The sequence below is a fragment of the Erpetoichthys calabaricus genome, chromosome 3 (assembly GCF_900747795.2).
Source record: "Erpetoichthys calabaricus chromosome 3, fErpCal1.3, whole genome shotgun sequence".
NCBI lineage: Eukaryota > Metazoa > Chordata > Cladistia > Polypteriformes > Polypteridae > Erpetoichthys > Erpetoichthys calabaricus.
In genome coordinates, this window is record NC_041396.2 from 52638252 (window position 1) to 52659054 (window position 20803).

The 20803-nt window shown below is 40.3% G+C and overlaps 1 protein-coding gene across 2 annotated transcripts in view; it reads right to left on the reverse strand.

The window, feature by feature from the left end:
- Positions 1-1741: 1741 nt before the first annotated feature.
- LOC114649652 (spermatogenesis-associated serine-rich protein 1) overlaps positions 1742-20803 on the reverse strand; it is a 35996-nt gene continuing 16934 nt past the window's right edge. For both annotated transcript variants that reach the window (XM_028799113.2, XM_051925582.1), the window contains exons 6-7: positions 5382-5438; positions 1742-2057 (exon numbers count right to left, since the gene is read on the reverse strand). In XM_028799113.2, coding sequence (XP_028654946.1) covers positions 1925-2057; positions 5382-5438 — 190 coding nt within the window. In that variant the 3' untranslated portion in view covers positions 1742-1924. The remainder of the gene's footprint in view (positions 2058-5381; positions 5439-20803) is intronic.

The following is a 20803-nucleotide window of genomic DNA, read 5'->3' on the forward strand; positions in this document are numbered from 1 at the left end:
ATGCCAAGAAGACTGAATTCTGCTAAATTAATCATACCATACTGTACATGAAAAAACTAAAAGTGGTATCTACTGTATCTGTCAATGAAATGTCTACATCTGTCAAGGAAACAAGCCCTGTGGATGCTGAAGCAGTAATCCTATGGAAAAAATTGGACTAGGTTTCAGCGGGACGCCGGCTCGGGGGAACGACCAGCAGGGGAAGATGGGATTGGCCAGATGCAATGGCCCTCCACTCTTGCCCCTCAGGGCTTGGTAATGCTCCTTTTACAGAATCACCTTGATATGCTTTTTACTTCATCTATAGTCCAGTTTGATTGTCTTTTAGGTGCTCGTCCAGCGGTCCCAAGCGACTGCAGCAGGGCTGATGCAAGGCCCTCACTAAACCATCCAATCTGCAGTAGTGATGGGTGTTGTGTACAAAGGGCAGGGACTTAATCAGTGCAAGCACGGAAGCTCCGATCCCCATTACAAATGGGCTTAAACTCATGGCTCTTAGCACCAGGTAGACAAACACTGATCCATTCAATATCACATATGTGCAGCCCCGGACATCTATGGGCATCGCAGACTTGTTATTGCTCAATGTCAGGTTTCGCTGCTTATATATATATAAAATAGAATGTCTGTCTGTTCCCTACATAAATCTTACACCTTTTGACCTGGGCAAAATTTTACATAGTTACTCTCTAGGACCAGATGGACAAGATAGACTACTTTGTAACCCAGCATTTAGACCCTGGGGTTCCCAGTGGGTTTATTTTTTTTTTGTCTTCTACAGTTTGTACACCAGTGCCATCTGCTGACTCAGAGCAAGTGAAACTTCCCAACAGACTGAAGGCAGACCAGCAGATAAAATGACCAGAGTTAAATTAAGCTGCTTCTGTCTACTGCAATATAAAAAGGAGTATTGTGTGCTTTTGCAGCGGGGTATTGGGTGAGACGGAGTGACTCCGTGAGAACCCTAACTACAAAGAGGACTATTTCATTTATGTTAGGTAGAATGCCCAAAGGGGACTGGGCGGTCTCGTGGCCTGGAACCCCTACAGATTTTATTTTTTTCTCCAGCTTTCTGGAGTTTTTTTTTGTTTTTTCTGTCCACCCTGGCCATCGGACCTTACTCCTTATTATGTTAACTAAGGTTGTCTTATTTTAATTTCTTTTTTGTCTTTTATTCTTTTTTTCTTCATTATGTAAAGCACTTTGAGCTACTTTTTGTATGAAAATGTGCTATATAAATAAATGTTGTTGTTGTTGTTGACTTGATCGAGAGTGAAAATGCAGTGCAACTCAAAGTAGAACCAAAGGGATGTTGTTTAACTCCTACTTTATTGGCTTTTCTGCATAGTTTAAGCACTACAAACTGTCCACCTTGAACTAAGAGGAGAGTCAGACATGACTGTAATCCAATCAAACCGAAAAAGAACAAATTCTCGACTCAAGAGAGCTGAGACATTGAAATACAGGCACTGTGGATGATGGATGGGACAGCTAGCAATAACAACAGAGTCACCATTTTTAAAAACACATAAATCTTTGTTTTCTTTCCTTACCCCATTCTACAAATATACCTGGGCAACAGCGGGTACTTTGGCTAGTATATTTATAGAAATATATAAAAGACAGTATATTAATATGTGGGAAAAAAAATTAAAGTTAAATTTCATTTTGAAAAAAAAAACAAAACAAAAGCAAACAAAAAAATGCTAAGAGCATAACAGCATCTCAAAAGTCAAAACATTGATTTTCTAAGATTCTCTTTATTTTTCACTGTACATATACATTTTAAATTATCTTACATAAAGTTATATGATGGATATAATAATTTTTAGTATAGTATTTCAAGCTGTGAAACCCCTTACTTGGCACAAACATTCCATTTAAAAATATACTCTTTTGATGCTAGTTATTCACTATAAATGATTTACTTTCTGCCACCTTCACTGAATAAGATGGAGTTTAATATGGGTGTAGCAGCTCTCCACTTATCAAGCAGCTTTACATCATTCACTTCTTCGTTTTGTTGACGAATCTTTTCTTTTTCTGAGTATGGTTTGCTTTGAAAACAAAGTACAGAAGTTATATGTTTTAGGATGCACACAAAAATGGTAATAGAAAAAAAACATAATTTTTACCAAAACTAAATGGATGGCGTAGCCACAGGTGTGGTAATTCTACAGCTGACACACCTAATTATGATCAGAATATTAATAAGTTAATTTGGAATAAAGAATGAAATTGCTTTTGGCATAATTATATTAATAATAGCAATTTACCATGATGCATCACACTAAACTGATTAAGCGCAAGGATTTGCAACTGCTGTTATAATTGTATCTTGTATTAAAGCAAATGGTAAGATCTTGGGACTTGCATGGTTTTCAAGATTTTTTTTTCCCCAGAGTTTAGAGATTTTTATTTGTATCCATCTTGTGTTTTGTGTTTTAGTATTCATGGAGTTCACAGTATCACACAATAATTTACAGTCAGATCTGTTATCCACTGTATTTCTACATTATTTTTAAGTGTTTTTGATGTTTATTCCTTTTGTTGTCCTACATGTTTTGTGACTAAATAGACATCCCCTTGTGACGTCATTATGATGATCATTGTGATTACAAGTCAAGTGGCTTTATTGTAATACCTTCTATACACAGCATTGCAGCATACAATGATACAAAATAACATTCCTCAGAACCGTTATGCAAAATATACATAAACACAGGACAAGTGCAAGACATATAAAGAACTATACTGTACTATAATTAAATAGGTAAACAAAAATGTAGTAAATAATACATAAGAGAATATATAGTGATAATTTGAAATAGTAATAAATACATAATAAATAATAGTAAAACTAATAATAAAAAACAACAGTAGTGACATGTGTAACAAATGTACTGCATATACTGTATATGCAGATCTGAGGGCAGGGGGTCAGCATAAAGTTGAGTCCGGACAGCCAAGGGGTAGAAGCTGGTGCAGAACCTGGCAGAGCTGGTTCGGATGCTACAATACCCTCTGCCAGATAGGGGTGAGACAAGGAGACTGTGGGAGGGGTGAGAGTGGTCCTTCACAATGCTGTAAGATAAAATGGTTTACAAAGATGTCTTGAATGGAGGGCGGAGAGGACCCAATGCTTTTTTCTGAAGTGTACCCAAACCATTGGAGGACAGTCGAAGACATTGCAGTTCCCAAAAGTAACATGGTCTTGATGGTGCCTCTGTAGAATGTGGTGGGAATGATGAGAGGTAGTCTTGCCTTCTTCAGCCGCTGAAGGAAGTGGAGACACTGTTACACCTTCTTGGCTATGGAGGTTTTGTTTATTGACCAAGTAAAGTCAGCTGCCAAGTGCACACCAAGGAATTTGGTTCTCTTCTACTGCAGAGCGTTCAATGTGCAATGGGGTGTGGACAGAATGGGATTTCCTGAAGTTAACAATCGTCTCTTTTATCTTGTCCACATTAAAGGACAGATTTTTGCACTGGCACTAGTCCGCCAACCATCATATCTCCATTCTGTAAGCTGACTCATCTCCATTGCCGATGAGCTTTACCACTGCTGTGTCAGCCGTAAACCTAATGATGTTGTTAGAGCTGTACGCAGCCATATAATCATGAGTCAGCAGGGTCAACAGAAGTGGGCTGAGTACACAGCTCTGGGGGGCACCAGTGCTCAGCATGCTGGTATTGGAGATGGTGTTCTCAACACAGACTACCTGGGGTCTCTCTGTCAGGAAGTCTAGCCCAGTCCCCAGTTGCGTAGGGGAGGTGTTGTAGCCTAGCTGACCCAACTATTGTATGAGCTTCTTAGGGATGATGGTGTTGAAAGCTGAACTAAAGTCAATGAATGTTGTATGGCGTGAGCACATGTGTAAGAATGTGACATCACTGTGTTCATTTTCCCCTGTAAAAGGGACTCTGAAACACGCAAATTATCAGTTTGTCTGACCTATTTAGAGATTCAGATGCCCTCATTTTTACTGCTTTACATTTTGCTATTTCTTAGCAATTCTTTTCCTTTGTGCATTTGTTTTGGAAAACCTGACAATTATTTTATGTGCTGTTTTTTAGCACTGTTTTGTTTTTTGTTTGCTCAGTGGGAGATAGTTTGTGTAAGAAGGCACTCACTTTTGAGTAAACAAAGCAAGCCTTTTATGGGTTTTTAAAAATCCCTTTGCATTTAGCTCTGCTTATTTTAGTCAAGTGTTAGATTCTATTAAGGAATGACACCACATGCTTTTTGCTGCTTAGTCTTACTGCCGCTGCTAAAAATCAAGGTTAAGCAACAGCAGTTTTTGGTATTTGGTACTGTTTCTTTCTTTCTTTCTTTGTATATTTTTAATTTGTGTGCCTGATGAGTAATTTCCCAACAATTAATGTAACTGATGTTGTCTAATAAATCTGGGCAGGAAGCCCAGCAAATTTGCTTGTTTTGTTTCTTTTTATTTTCAGGTTTTAGGGACATGTATTCCTGGAGTAAGGAGGGGCTGCATGATCTATCTAGTATAAGATTGTTGTCATCTAAAAGTTGCTTTGTTAGTTTGCTTTTTTGTTTAGGTAGTTGTTTCTCTGAGTTTCTCATTCATCCTATAAATGGAAACTGTCTAGTTTTTCTAGCTCCAAGCATATGCCTGAACAAAGGTGCAGGTGAGCACCTTTCTGACAATTGTTCTTTTTCATTTCCTGTCCTTTTTTATTCTATCTGAGAGACAGGTGATGATATTCAACCACCTCCCTCTTCTTCCTCTCATCTGTGTTATCGGAGTCCTTTCAGGCTATCAACAGCTTCCACATTATGTACGTCTGCACAGCCTGGTAAGCTTCAATCCCTATAGATTTTGTTCTTGACTAACCATTGGACTACAGAAATTTGCACAGCCCAAGCCCCTTTCAATCAGCCGTACAGAAAACAGGCTGATTCTGACTCTGCTCCTCCTGATTAACGTCCTCTTGTCTAACCCAGTCTAGATGGCCTGTCCTCTTCTGCATATGCTTGGGTTTTTAACCAACGCATGTCCCAATTTCTTGTTCTACCTGCAGAAATGTGTTTGTTTGCAAATGTTTTCACAATCTGACTCTCATTGTGTTTTTGTCAATGGTTCTGTCTTGAACTTATGTGTTTAATCTCTTCCACTAGGCCTTTTGTCAATTTTGTTGAGAATTCTTTGGTGTTCCCTGTCAAAAATCTCGAGAAGTGTCTTTTTCATTTCACTGCTGATTTTCTACATGCTATTCTTGCATTTATTCTTCAAATGTATAGTAAGTAGTAAGATTTGTTTCATATTTGGATGATGTTTTCAAAAATTTTATAATGAAAAGAAATAAATTCTTGCAACGAAAATACATATAATCTCTATAAATCAATTATTTACATACCATGGTATTGCAGGCAATGGACACAAAGGAATGAAAGTATCAGCATCTGGAGGGGCCCTGAATGAAAAAAAAAAATTTTTTTAACAATTAAATCTATTAAGTAACTGTTTTGAACAGTCAGCTAATGTATGGTTTACAACTAAGTTAACACCCTAGGCAATGGTGACAGATCTGGGAACACAGCACAGGTCCATAGAGTTGAGAGGTGGATACACTGACCACCATGACACCATAGTTCTCCGTTGCACGCATACGACAAGCACCATCGCTTTAGTATTGGGTGAAAAAAGAAAAGCATGTTTTTTATTAATAACTAGCAAAATACCCACGCTTCACAGCAGCGAAGTACTGCTTTAAAATTTTTATTAAGAAGAAAAGTAAACCTTTTTAAACTGAGGGAAAATATACCAATAATTATTTGTTAAGGATCTCTTTGTATACCACGTTGTCAGTTCTGCCCTCCAGTTGTAATATGACCAGGCTGTGCGCTGAGCTTACTCTTGAGCATGCAACATATAGCTGGCCATGTGAAAAGCAATCTTGCCTCAAATCAATGCCAACCTTTTGTAGGGTCTGTCCCTGAGACTTATTAATTGTCATTGCGAAGCAGAGCCTTACTGGAAATTGGAGGCGTTTGAATTAAAATTGGTTTCATCGATAACTTCACATCCAGCTTTTGAGAGTTTAAACATTCATAAACATCAAAGTGTCCACTACTCAAATCGTCACCTGTGAATCTAAGATGTATAAGAGGCATTGGCGGTTGTCCAAAGGTGTAAAATATTGGGCCATTTCGGTACACTTGAAAGCGACAGCCGAACAATTCAGCGGCAGCCATCAACTCACATGCAGAACCACAGGTGAAGGGCTTAAGCATTTCACTTTTATGGTGCTCCTGCGTAGTATAATTATCTCCTGTACCGTCATCAGTCCACACCTTGAACCTGTCCCAGTCATTCAATACATGAGACACAATGTTCCTCCACATATCAAGAGTGAGCCTGATATGGCCGTGCAATATGTAACACAGAGAATGGAAAAGGCAGGCGCCATCTCCAGGCATGGAAACCACTCGGTAAGTGACAGTTCTTTGATCGATGGTGATCATCTCGATAGACATGTTAATGGGGGTACGGTTGGAACGATAAAGGAAATGGGTACCTGAACAATGTAAACTAAGTCTAAAATACTTACACAAGAACTATAATCATAATAAATGAACAATAAAACAGCGGAGAAGCCGTGGGTTAAATAAAAAGGCTGCAGTTATCAGCAGGGAGACATGAATACCATGGCGAAGCATGGAAGGGAATGAAGAGACTGGAGCGACGGATGGCCTTATATAGGCAGGCAGCCAACTACGTGGGAGGCGTGGGGATGGGGGACCCAACGCTGCCTCACACGGCGACCGAGCTCCAGGCTATGGACGTATATATGTACGTAAGTAGGATTCAGTTAGCGTTGGGTACCTGCGTACCAAATTTCTTGAAGATGGGCCCATAACTAATAAAGACCGTTGAAAAGTTCAATATGGCGGCCACCAGTGGCGTCATACCACCGAAATAAGTACGTACATCGGTTTTGGTTAGCGCAGGGAAGCCGCCTCCCAAATTTCGTGAAGATGGGGCCATAAATAAGAAAGTTTAACATGGCGGACATTGTCGACCGTTATGACCGTTACGCGTAGAATTTTGAAATGAAACCTACTTAACTTTTGTAAGTAAGCTGTAAGGAATGAGCCTGCCAAATTTCAGCCTTCTACCTACACGGGAAGTTGGAGAATTAGTGATGAGTGAGTCAGTGAGTGAGTCATTGAGGGCTTTGCCTTTTATTAGTATAGACTAGCAAAATACCCGCGCTTCGCAGCGGAGGAGTAGTGTGTTAAAGAGGTTATGTAAACATATACTGTATATACATATACATATATATACATATCTACATATACACATATCTACATATACATATATATACAGTAATCCCTCGCTATATCGCGCTTCGCCTTTCGCGGCTTCACTCCATCGCGGATTTTATATGTAAGCATATTTAAATATATATCGCGGATTCTTCGCTGCTTCGCGGGTTTCTGCGGACAATAGGTCTTTTAATTTCTGGTACATGCTTCCTCAGTTGGTTTGCCCAGTTGATTTCATACAAGGGACGCTATTGGCAGATGGCTGAGAAGCTACCCAGCTTACATTTCTCTTTCTCTTGCGCTGACTTTCTCTGATCCTGACGTAGGGGGATTGAGCAGGGGGGCTGTTCCCACACCTAGACGATACGGACGCTAGTCTAAAAATGCTGAAAGATTATCTTCACGTTGCTATCTTTTGTGCAGCTGCTTCCTGAAACGACATGCTGCACCGTGCTTCGCATACTTAAAAGCTCGAAGGGCACGTATTGATTTTTGCTTGCTTGTTTTTCTCTGTCTCTCTCTCTCTTTCTGTGCTCTTGACGGAGGGGGTGTGAGCTGCCGCCTTCAACAGCTTTGTGCCGCGGTGCTTCGCATACTTAAAAGCCAAACAGCCCTATTGATTTTCCTCTGCCTTTATGACAGTCTCTGCTCCTGACTCCTTTGAAGAGGAAGATATGTTTGCATTCTTTTAATTGTGAGACGGAACTGTCATCTCTGTCTTGTCATGGAGCACAGTTTAAACTTTTGAAAAAGAGACAAATGTTTGTTTGCAGTGTTTGAATAACGTTCCTGTCTCTCTACAACCTCCTGTGTTTCTGCGCAAATCTGTGACCCAAGCATGACAATATAAAAATAACCATATAAACATATGGTTTCTACTTCGCGGATTTTCTTATTTCACGGGTGGCTCTGGAACGCAACCCCCACGATGGAGGAGGGATTACTGTACATATACAAATTTACACATCTACATATATATATACATATGTACATATATATACATATAAATATATACATATCTACATATATATACACATATATATACATATGCACATATATATATATATATATATATAAATATAGACATACATATATACATACATACATACATACATTCACATATATATATATATATATATAGCAAAATACCCGCGCTGCGCAGCGGAGAAGTAGTGTGTTAAAGAGGTTATGTAAACATATATATACATATACATATACATATATACATATATACACATATCTACATATACATATATATATATATATATATATATATATATATATATATATACACATCCACATATATATACATATATATATATATACACATATCAACATATATATATACACACATATACACACATACATAAACACACACATATACATCCATCTATCCATCCTCTTCATATATACATATATACATACATACATAGTGCATTGTAACACGGGCTGTGATTGTTACATGGGAGGGAGACGACAAATCACAGCTTCCCGCTTTCTAATCGGGCCTGTGATTGGTGCTTTGACTGATGCCCAGATCCCACAGTATGTCCCCTTAGGAGAGGCGTTAGGCAAGTGTAATTGAATAGCGGTGCTGCAAGTTTAGCTTTACACCTGTTTTTAAGGCTTATTGACTGAAAGGGGCTTTCATGAAAAAACTTAGGGCTTTGTTACAGGATACACCCTCCACAAGTTAAGGAAGTAAAAATAAAGGTATATATTTCTGTTTTATTTAAACCTTTTAAGTTTGTATGCAGGAGGCATGGTGGCGCAGTGAAAGGTGCCAGGTAGGAGACCCGGGTTCGCTTCCCTGCGTGGAGTTTGAATGTTCTCCCCGTGTCTGTCTGGGTTTCCTCCCGGTACTCCGGTTTCCTCCCACAGTCCAAAGACATGCAGGTTAGGTGCATTGGCGATTCTAAATTGTCCCTGGTGTGTGGGTGTGTGCGCCCTGCGGTGGGCTGGCACCGTGCCCGGGGTTAGTTTCCTGCCTTGTGCCCTGTGTTGGCAGGGATTGGCTCCTGTATTTAGGATATAGCGGGTTGGATAATGGATGGATGGACATTTGTATGCATAGCCCCATTTGCCCGTTTTTGTTTTTTTTCTTTCTTCAGTAATATTTCAGCAAACCCGGAGCTTGTCAGTTCAAATCCTGGTACTGACACCACTGTGTGACCCTGAGGAAGTCACTTCACCTGCCTGTGTTGCAAAAAACAAAAGTAATGTAACAAATTGTACCTCAGATGTTGCAAGTTGCTGGAATAAAAGCATAAGTAAAATAGATAAATATGTATTATACACATAGGAACTATTCATTTATTTTCAGTTAAGTCATCTGCAGCAAACCTTTATAAATGAGGGTTTCTCCTTCATTGAGGTTTTCTCTTGGAGAGCTTTTTTCATTTCATTGAAAAGTAAAGCAGCAGCTGCCAAAATATGTAGCTTTCTTATTAATTTTTCAACATTGTGTAAAATAACTTTATAAAGTAACATAAAAGGTTTAAATACTGGTTATCCTTTTACACTAAAATATTACTAAAGAGATACAAAAAAAGTAAAATGCATATGTTCTTTTTCTTAAATATTAAATATTACTGAATATTACTGAAGAAAGAAAAAAAAAACTAAAACAGCCAAATGGGGCTATGCATACGAACTTAAAAGGTTTAAATAAAACAGAAATATATACTTTTATTTTTACTTCCTTAACTTGTGGAGGGTGTATCCTGTAGCAAAGCCCTAACTTTTTTCGTGAAAGCCCGTTTCAGTCAATAAGTCTTAAAAACAGGTGTAAAGATATTGACAATAAGCTACACAAACCCACCAAGACATGGAATCGTTTAACACTAGAATTACCAGAGCCTACGAAAAAACTTGTAGATCCGGCCCACCTTAAATCGCTTCTTAAAACCGTTCTCACCTCTCTGCCAGCGTCTTTTGTCATCTAAATGTACTGATAAAGACATGCTGCCAGCAGCCGGCTATTCCATCCCCCCACCGACTTAGATCGTAAACGAGCTTTTCCCAGCTCATGCCTTGATTGATTATCTGGGAGTGAGTGGAGTTTTAGAATGGAAATAATAAATCACTATTTGGAACACACGCATTTCATGTGTGTTGCGTTTCTGAAGTAATCTGTGTAAACACATTGTTAAAACAGAAATGTTTTTTATATTCTAGTAACAAATGACAAAATGTAGGCATAAACTATATAATGTATGAAGCCTGAAGTCCAAATATCAAAGAAACACTTTACAAAAGGTACAAAAAAAAAAAAGCCGCCGCCAAAAAAAGCTGCCTTAGTGTGGGACATTGACACCTATTTACTATTATTGCCGCCATGGCGCAACAGTATCAGTTGCTGACTGGTAATCAGAAGGTCATGAGTTCGATCCTGCATGACTCCCTTATGAGATGTGAAGTGTTCTTATTTTTACTATTTTAGAATAAAAAGATACATTTGATTTCAGTATGTAACAGCCGGTGTAATTTATGATATTTGCAAAGGTTAGCTTTGTTTTGTTTTTTTTTTAATTCACTTTTCATTGTCTGAGTCGTGTTCAGGATCCTTCCCTACCCCATGTAAAAGTATAATAAAACAAGTGCACTTTTATTCAAGAATATAACCGAAGAAAAAAGAAAGCAAGTTACAGTAGGCGGTTGATATGACAGCTTGCGTGGTGCAATGCTAAGAACTGCTGATTTCCATTCCGTGCTATATAACTGTTAACTGTTAACTGTTAACATTTGAATCTGATGATTGCATATAGCGCTGTCTTATTCAGTGTGCGCAAGAACATGAAGGTTGCCAGTTGCTGCGTGCTACAACGCACATTTTAAAAAAGAAAGAGACAAATATATGTGAAGAAATCATTTATGACGTGAATAGTACCAATCAGAAAACATCGTCGAAGTAATGCAATATTATTTGAAAACGAACAGTGTCAGGTTGGGTGTGAAGTTATACTGGCGCCGTTTGAGTCAGATCAGAAGCTGAATAAGCTGAACAAGCTCCTGTTCTGACTCTAAGTAAAAAGCATGAATTAATTAACAGAAATAACCGCGATCGACATTTTAAACTTAATGATTTACAGTGCATACCAATTTATAAATTTTATGTCCGTTTTCAGTAGTAAGCTGCTCTTTTGGGGGGCGGAGGGGGGGGGGAGTGTTAGAGTGTGTGAGCTTATTCAGTGCTGAAAACGGCAAATATAGGAGTGAGTGAGATCGAACCGGGAAATCTTGATCACACTTGGTTTGCGTCTGTACTTGCGCTGTTTCTTAGAGTCAGATCGGGGGTGGGGATGCTAGAGCACGTGAGCTTATTCAGTTCTGCTGGATCAACGCATATGTTGATCTTTTTTTCTTTCAGTAATAGCGCCAACATAAATCCACACCCGATCTGACGCTGTTCGTTTTCATATAATATTGCATTAGTGCGATGATGTTTTCACATATATTGTCTCTTTCTTTCAGGTGTGGAATAGGAACCACAGCATAGAGAGAAGCGTGTACATTGTAACAGGTACTCACGTTGTAAATGTAGGAAAGACTATCCTTGCGTGTGTGTGAACAGTTAACATTTGAATCTGATTATTGCATATAACGCTGAACTTACTGCTCTGTACTATTCTATCCTCTGCATGTCCTGGAGTATACAAAAAAAAACAGCATACAGCAACATGTGGGGACTGGCAAGATCGGGAAAAAAAATACGCATTCACTGATTACAAAACGCAAGATGTTATGCGAATGAATAAGAATAATATGAATAATGTTGTATCCGTGCCACAAAGTTTTCCGAAATGTACTATACAGGTCATAAAACGAATAATTCCAAATATCATATATACCTACGTCTGTGTTTTTTTGTTGTTTTGACATCATTCACCATAAGGTGCACTCTTAATTCAGCATGAGCAGGAACACTCAATAAAACCGAATAAAAAAATCAAGTGACGGTGAGATACGAAGAAGTCAGATTCGCCAGCGTTTGTGTGTCAGCTTTTATCCCTCCAGATGAGAGAATGTCCAGTTCCATTGTCTCAAAACACCACTCACATCTCCAGTTATTCTGTTTCAAATAAAAAATAACAGTGTCAGATCCCTGGTGGGGGTGGGGTAGTATGTATCGTGATCGTGATTTAGAGAGAATAAAAGTTAAAAAAAACGGTAACTTTTACAAGTCCTATAAATGCACACCGTGTGTTACAGACGCAAACCAAACGTATGTGTGTACTGTATAATATTAACAAAAAGAGGAGCTCACTACTGAAAACGGCAAATATAGGAGTGAGTGGGGATCAAACCGGGGACTCTCAATTACAAGTCAGCAAATCTTACCGCTACGCCACAGAAGATATTGTATCAGTCTTGAACCTTTTGTGGAAGTGTTTTTACTTGATCTTTGGACTTCAGGCTTCATACCTTATACAGTTTATGCCTACATTTTGTCATTTACTACTAAAATATGAAAAACGTTTCTGTTTTAAAAATGTGTTTACACAGATTGCTGTAGAACTGTGTGTGTTTCAAATAGCGATCTATTATTTCCACACTAAAACTCTAGCAGTTCAGTCACTCCCAGATAATCAAACAAGGCAAGAGCTGGGAAAACTTAGTGAACGCTCTGCAACGGTGGGGGATGGAATAGCCGGCTGCTTGCTGGCTCGTCTTAATCGGCACATTTAGAAGACAAAAGAGAGCTGCGAATGGTTTTAAGGTGGGCCGGATCTACGAGTTTTTTCGTAGACTCTGGTAATTCTAGTGTTAAATCAAGTATCATTGCATCTTCCTTTCTTAAAGAGAAGTAAGGCAGTACTTATAAGCTTACATATATATATATATATATATATAGACATACATATATATATCTATATATGTATATCTATATATCTATATCTATCTATATATCTATCTATATATATATATCTATATATATATATATCTATATATATATATATATATATATATATATATATATCTATATATATATATATATATATATCTATATATATCTATATATATATATATATATATATATATATATATATATATATATAGATCTATATCTAAATCCCCGCGAAGTACTGCTTTTAAATTTTTATTAAGAAGAAAACCTTTTTAAATTGAGGGAAAATATACCAATAACAATTTGTTAAGGATCTGTTTTTTTGTGAAGCTGCCTTCACTCGAGTGATCACTTCGAGCTGACTTGCTGGCTAACCATAAGCGTTACCTGGTAGGTAACCACCCATACAATCAGATTGTGAATCAGACTACGAATGCCGTGAATGTGATTACCCCGATCTACATGCTGTCAAATAAACGAACCACACGGCGTGGCGCAATTTTAGGGGCTTCGCCTCTAGCGCTGACATCGGAGGTTCGATTCCCGTAAGGGAGTGAAGTGAGTGGGTGGTTACCTACCAGGTAACGCTTATGGTTGGCCAGCAAGTCAGCTAACATCAGCCACGGTGCCTTTATTTGTGAGAAGCAGATGATAGAATGGTTGAAAATAGTTTACTGTCAAATAATGCAAAGAGTATGCGACACGTGTTTCCCCCTTATTCTTGGCTCATCAGGCGTACACACTCACTGCACTCGCTTACGGTAATCGAACCTTGGACGTCAGCGCTAGAGGGGCTTTGCAGCGGTGAAGTATTGCTTTTAAATTTTAATTAAGAAGAAAAGAAAACCTTTTTAAATTAAGTCTTAAAAAGAGGTGTAAAGATATTGACAATAAGCTACGCAAACCCACCAAGACATGCAATCGTTTAAATCAAGGCGCGAGTCGAAAAACACCATCCCATAATATTAGTTAACGATTAACACATTTCTATATGTATTGTAAGCATACAATACAACTGATAATATGTTGCGCTTATTTATCTGGTGTACCGACATTTTTGCGCGTTTAACGGCTGAAATCTAACGTGGTTTGTGCCCTTCAGAATGAAAACAGTTTGCATTTACCTTTTTAATAAAAGGCAAGCTTTTAAGCCTGAGAAATCATCCCGTAAATGCACACGTTTAATTGCACGTGTTAAAATGTATGCTTACACAGTATTAAAAGACACTCAACAATTAACGTCATTTACCTTCGTTCCTGCGTTTGACTCATGCTGTAAATCTCTTCCTTGTTTTCAGTTCAGTGATTACGTAGGAGGCGTGATGACGTGATACGTGACTCCGCCTCCTCCATTAGAGTATATGGACAAAAAACAGGTTCCAGTTATGACCATTATGCGTAGAATTTCGAAATGAAACCTGCCTAACTTTTGTAAGTAAGCTGTAAGGAATGAGCCCGCCAAATTTTAGCCTTCTACCTACACGGGAAGTTGGAGAATTAGTGATGAGTGAGTGAGTGAGTCAGTCAGTCAGTGAGGGCTTTGCCTTTTATTGTTATAGATAATACTTAATACTACAGTAGTAATAAACAACTTAAAAAGCATTTAATTAATTGAAATTAAAAAAAAAAGCTAAAAGCTGTGAAAAATGAAAATTAAAGTGAAATTAAAACCATATACTTAAAAACTAACTGATATAAAATTAAAATGGGTTAAAACATAAATGTTTTGTTTTTATTTTTCACATGTGGATGCTGTCCCAGACACAGACAGGCGGACACGTTCAAATCACCCAACACACGTTTATTTACAGAGTCCATTATTTATAATAAAGTGCACCTGCTGTGCCGGGCCATCCACAAAATTATTTTTAAACGGGGTTCCCTGCCTTGAAACAGGCGGATCGCCCCATGTTGGGCGCCATTGTGGAAGCTGGCCCGGACACAGACAGGCGGACACGTTCAAATCACCCAACACACGTGCCGTGGGAGCGGTGTGCACACGGCCCCGGGAGAGAGACTTACCCCACGGACCGCCACCGGTCCGCAGAAGGCTTGTTTTCCCCTGGTGCGGGATGACAACGGGTGGTGCAAGAGTGCAGCGGGCTCGTATGAGCGCGCCGTCACTAGAAGCGCCCGGGACGGCATTGCGTCTGGAGAGGCCACAACGAGGATGTTTCCTCGGACAGATGGGACCCGGGAGGTAAGTTCCCGGCTTGTCCGCCCTGGGTGGCCGCGTGTGTTTTGTGTTTTGCAGGCAGGGATTGCCCGGATCCGAGTTGGTGGTAGACGTGTGCTGGTCTGAGGGACTTCGGCAGCGTGGCGGCAGCTGCGAGAGCTGTGAAGAAGGAGCCGCTGCAGCTCGAAAGATCGCACGCACCTTGCCAAACCCAGAAGGGAGCCAAGATGGCCACATACTGGAAGTCCCTCCCCGAGACAGGCTCGGGATTGGAAGGTGTGTCTTGCATGCCTGCTGATGATTGGATGGAGGCGGGACCAAGGAATGTCCATCTCGGGCCGGGGAAGGAACCGATTGGGCTAGAGGAACAGCCTCACAGGAAGCAGTCGGAGGATGTGACTGACAGCCAGGTAAGTCAATCACCGACTGACTTTCTGTGCTTGCCTGTGGCTCTGCGCAAGTTGGAGGAGTGCCTTCAGCCCGCAGAATCATTATTGCAGGTGCTGTGTGCCCTCCGTGCGGAGTTGCAGAAGCTGGAGTGGAAGGCAGTCGCGTCGGTGACGGCAGAACAGCGCAACGTTGGATCCTTCGGCCGGAGCGGTACAGCGGGGATGGTGAGTAGAACCAACCCCATAAAGCATAAGGGAGATCCCACCGTAAAGGCCCGTGATGTGAATGATCGGAACCCAGTAGGGGGTTCTCCAACAGTGGACGCGGCGGTGGGTGCTGTCCGCGCAGTGAGGGGGGAGAGGCCGAGAGGGCAGGCAGGACGCGGGCTGATGTGTGCCCCGGGTCCTAGCACCCTACACCCCGAGCCAGCGGCGGCCTCGCGTCGGTCTGTAGGGATGCAGACGGGACAGGATCTGTGCCTTTGCCGGTTCCTCCGATAACGGCAGACGTGAGGCAGGAAGCTCACGTCCGGAGGATGGTCGCCCTCTGCGGAGGCAGAGGGGAACCCCAAAGTCGGCTGAGGCTACGGGGGTGCGAGCAGCTCCTACCAAAGGGGCATGGAAACCTCGGAGGGGGTGCCGAAGGAGTAGGCCCAAGGTTGCCGGTAGGAGGGGGGAGCGCTGCCTGTGCAAGGTGTCTCTGCCCCTGTTTCTGCTCTTTGTTTTGCAGGACCGGACCCTGGAGCTTCAGGAGTAGGACCCACTTCGGGGGTAAGCTGCCCTTGTGGGACAAGCCTCTCCGCCCAACGGGTCTTCGCTGGAGGAGGGGCAGTATCACAGGTGGCTGGAGGGGCGACCCGGCTGGGACGCCCCAGAGGACCGGAGGAGGGCTTATGTCTCCCCCATACCACATGGGGGCAACCGCCCTGGTGGCTATGGGGACCACAGGTACAGAGCTTTGAAGCTAAACCCTGTAGGGGCCCGTGGTCACCGCCAAGGGGTGCCCCAATGCCTTGGGAGCCCTGGACCTCAGCAATTCCACCACACCCGGAAGTGCTGGGGGGAAGAGGATCGAGGACACCCGGAGTGTTTCCAGGTGCACAGCCGGCACTTCTGCCACACTGGGGACTGCCGGCGGAAGATTGTCGGGAGGCACCTGGAGCACATCCGGGTGACTATAAAAGGGGCCGCCTTCCTCCATTCAGGGGCTGGAGTCGGGAGTGAAGGACGGATGAGGTCTTGGAGGAGGCAAGGAGGCAGCCTGAAGAAGGAAAGGTATTTGTGTAGTTGGCCTGGACTTTGGGGACTATTGGGGTTAGTGTGCACTTGATTGTAAATAACATGTGTTGGGTGATTTGAATGTGTCCACCTGTCTGTGTCCGGGACAGCTTCCACACACATAAACCAGTTGTCAGTATCAAGTTGTCTGTCCTTTCTTTTCACTAACTGGATATGCATTAAATGCACCATTATGTTTTTTAAGCATGGATACACCACAAATAATTTGTTGTAAAAACCAAAAGTACTTTCTGGGAGTATGACACAGGCAGTGTAAGAGTCAATCTTAGAAAGTTAAAGTTTTGAGTTAAACTCATATTAATGTTTGCTTAATTTGAATAGAATATAATTTTTTTTCCATAGTCATAGACAATGGTATAGTCTTTTCCCCCTATAAGTTAGTAAGAGATAGAACTTTCTTGCTACAACTGAGAAACAGTGTGATAATTAAGAGTTCTTGTTTAGAACAGGTCACAGTGCACAGGGACTTGTAAGACCCATTTTCAACTCAGAAATGGGATAGGCATACAGTTTTCTGACCGTTTTGAAATGGTTCAGAAACGTTTATCTGTAACGATTTGAAATGTAACAAGATTTAAGCTTTGAACAGAACTTTTCTTAACAATAACTTTTCCTTTTTTTTTTTGCTATTTCAATTTTTCTTTTTTGTGTGAACTGTTTTACTTTGAATTTTAACTAAAACTTTTAAAAACGAAGATATTTTGTCTGTGGAATCATTTTGGCACATCAGGCTTTTGTTGAATCCCATTTTTTTAAGTTATAGCTGCTGAACTTTGGTAATTTTGGAAAAACACAACTACAGGCAGTAACAACAGTAAGTGCATAATAAACATAAGCAGTTGAGTTTGTGGAACTCATTTAAAGTGAATTTAATACACATAAGGATACACATAAAAAAATAAACTTTCACAGAAGCTGAGGACTGTGACATGCTGTACAAACACAAATCTACCAAAGAAACTAAATTGATAGGCAACATTGGTAACGACAGATTTGTACTTCGAATCTGGAGAAAGCTGCTCTTTGTTCACCTCAGTAGATCAAACTCAACATGAGAGTACACAGATACAGTTTGTAGATGTCACATGGGCTAAACATACATTAAGGCTGGAATGGAAGCAGGAAGCAGACCTGGAAGGAAGAGATGGACGGACAGCCCCTGTGAAAGAAGAGATATCGCTAGGGAGTTTTAATCCCCCCAACACTCTAGATGGCAGCAGTCCCAGATATCCACGCCCAGTGGGAAGCCAGCAGGGCATTCCGGGAAATGTAGTCCCCCAGGACAGCTCTGTTGGGGTCACAGGGTGCCGCAAGAGGGTGTTGCAGGGAAACAAGCTCCCTACTGTGTTAATGCACTTCCGTGTGACCCGGAAGTACTTCGATCAGTTAATCGCCCTGGCACTGGAAGTACTCCTGGGTGTCAGAGCTGGTAGGTAGCAAGGCAACACTTGACTGGAGGAGGGCAGTGCGGTGGTGAGAGAATTATTGTAGAGAGAGAGAGAAACCAGTGTTTTTGTGCTTGTGTAACATTTTGGAGGTATTTATAATAAACACCTTCCTTTATTTGCACCCGGGACTGTGTTTCTGTGTTTGTGTTGGGGTTTGGGCTGCCTGTCACTCTGGTTTCCATCACAAGTTATTTATTAAAAAAGAAATGTCTAGCCATTTAGTACTAAACAGCCTGGTCCTTGAACAGATGGACACTGGCACAAAAAGAACGGAGTCATATTTTGTAAAACATTCAGAAGACAACTCTCTACAGGCTTTCTTTGAATTGTGAACAACTTTTTAATGAAAATTTGTGCATGTGAAGAAAGTCATTTAATACCCTTTCTCATTTTAGAAACCATAATGAAGATAAATTTTTGCCATTTTGAAGCTCGAGTTTGGGGTGCACTGTTGGTACAAGTCATTCCTAGTGTAGTTCCCTGCAGCCTGAAGCGGGGCTGGAGGTTGGTGACGTGTAGTGACAATCACAGCCATTCCTATAGTTGATGCCTTGTTCACATGCTGTGGTGTACTCGGGTCTGGCTCCAGGGGGTCATAGGGCTGGGCTAAGCCCCCCCCCTTCCAAAATATCATGTTGAGCCCCTCCAACCATGCTGTCATCAATACTGTTACTTAGTGAATTTTTGGCAGTTTATCACACCACCCCCTTATTATTTCATATGCCCCCCTTGGTTTGAAGCCAGGTGTAGTCAGTTTATCATGTGTGTTCCTCACATATCTCCACGCATTATTTTGAGCTTCATGACTCCAGAAAAGTTCATGAAAAAAATTGAAGAGCCTGAGATTAACTGAAAGGCAATTCCTTTGAATATAAAGTTTGAAGTGATAAAGTATAAACAGCCTTGCTATACTGTGTTTAAGGAATAAGTTCATTATTTTTAAGTCAAAGTTAATACTTTCCAATCATGGTATTTATTTACAACATAAACTTTAATTCTAAAATAATTTTAAAAATATACCTAGCCTGTTTTTGTGTTTAAAAGATGAGCTCAAGGGGCACAGGTCTAAGCTGTAAACTTTCTGAATATGCCCACTTTGAATTGGCAAATGTTTCAATTTAAGAACATTTAAATCAACACTGAGGCATGTTTGTGACAACAAAAATAAACTGGGAGTAAGACATTTTATCACACACTTTTGGTTCAGTTTTATTGAAGTAAAGATATGTGGAGATAATGTTTTGATTGAGTAAAAACAATTACTAAGTTTCACTGTTTCTTCTTGGTAGACATTAACTCAAACCTACAATATGATGAGACGTTCTGAGTGATTTGTAGAAATTTTAAATCAGCTTTATATTATTTTCAATAATCATTAATGCATTAATGAATGCCGCTGATGATTTGTGAATTTCCCATTGGGATTAATAAAGTATCTATCTATCTATCTATCTATCTATCTATCTATCTATCTATCTATCTATCTATCTATCTATCGATGCTTATTCCATGTTAATATAGAATGGTGCATCAATATCCATGTATCCACAATCACCTCCCTGCTTCAGATGCTTTCCATGGTCTATGACTGAAATATGTGGAGTGCCAACAGTTTTTGAGCTTAGTTTATGATCTTCTTCATCAAACATTGTGAAAGACTGTGAGTTCTGTAGACATCTAGACAGTAATCACAATTACTCAGACAGCAATTCACAGTTGGGCTTCAGCATTTAATAATGTCAATAACAGCGGTTGGAGAATCATTTTCAAGGTAAAATGTAAATGCCTGAGGAAACCACAACCCTTGGAATGAAAGGCTACCACGGAGGAAGACGAGTAGCGAGGTGACGTTGGTCATCTTTTAAAATCGCTAAATCTCACAGAAAACATTTTGCTTTTTTCGTTCCTAAAAACATTAAGATTAGTGTTTTATTTAATTTTTCCCATGTCTCTTTGGGGTTAAACATAAAAGTTTTATGTCATTTCTGGAGTTTTGATACCCAAGAAATTCTACTCCAACGTCTCTTCTGTAGTGTTGTTGTCATGATATAGGGGCCCGTATTTAAGGGGTATGTGTTCTCTGAATAAAAATAAGGGTAATTTGTTTAGTCTGAAATGATTCTATTAAAATAAAACTAAACTGAGAAAGAACTGACAGATGAAAACTATAGAGTAAGTAAACACTAAAATAACCAGGCTACAAAGCAAATAACACCAAAAAGAGCTAAAATAACCTCTAAAGAGAAACAACACTTGTTAATTCTTTTTATATGACTAGACCTGCTTTGAATGTCTATGCCACTGCCCTGACACAATGCAGGCTGGTAGGGTTATTTGGTATTTTGAGAGC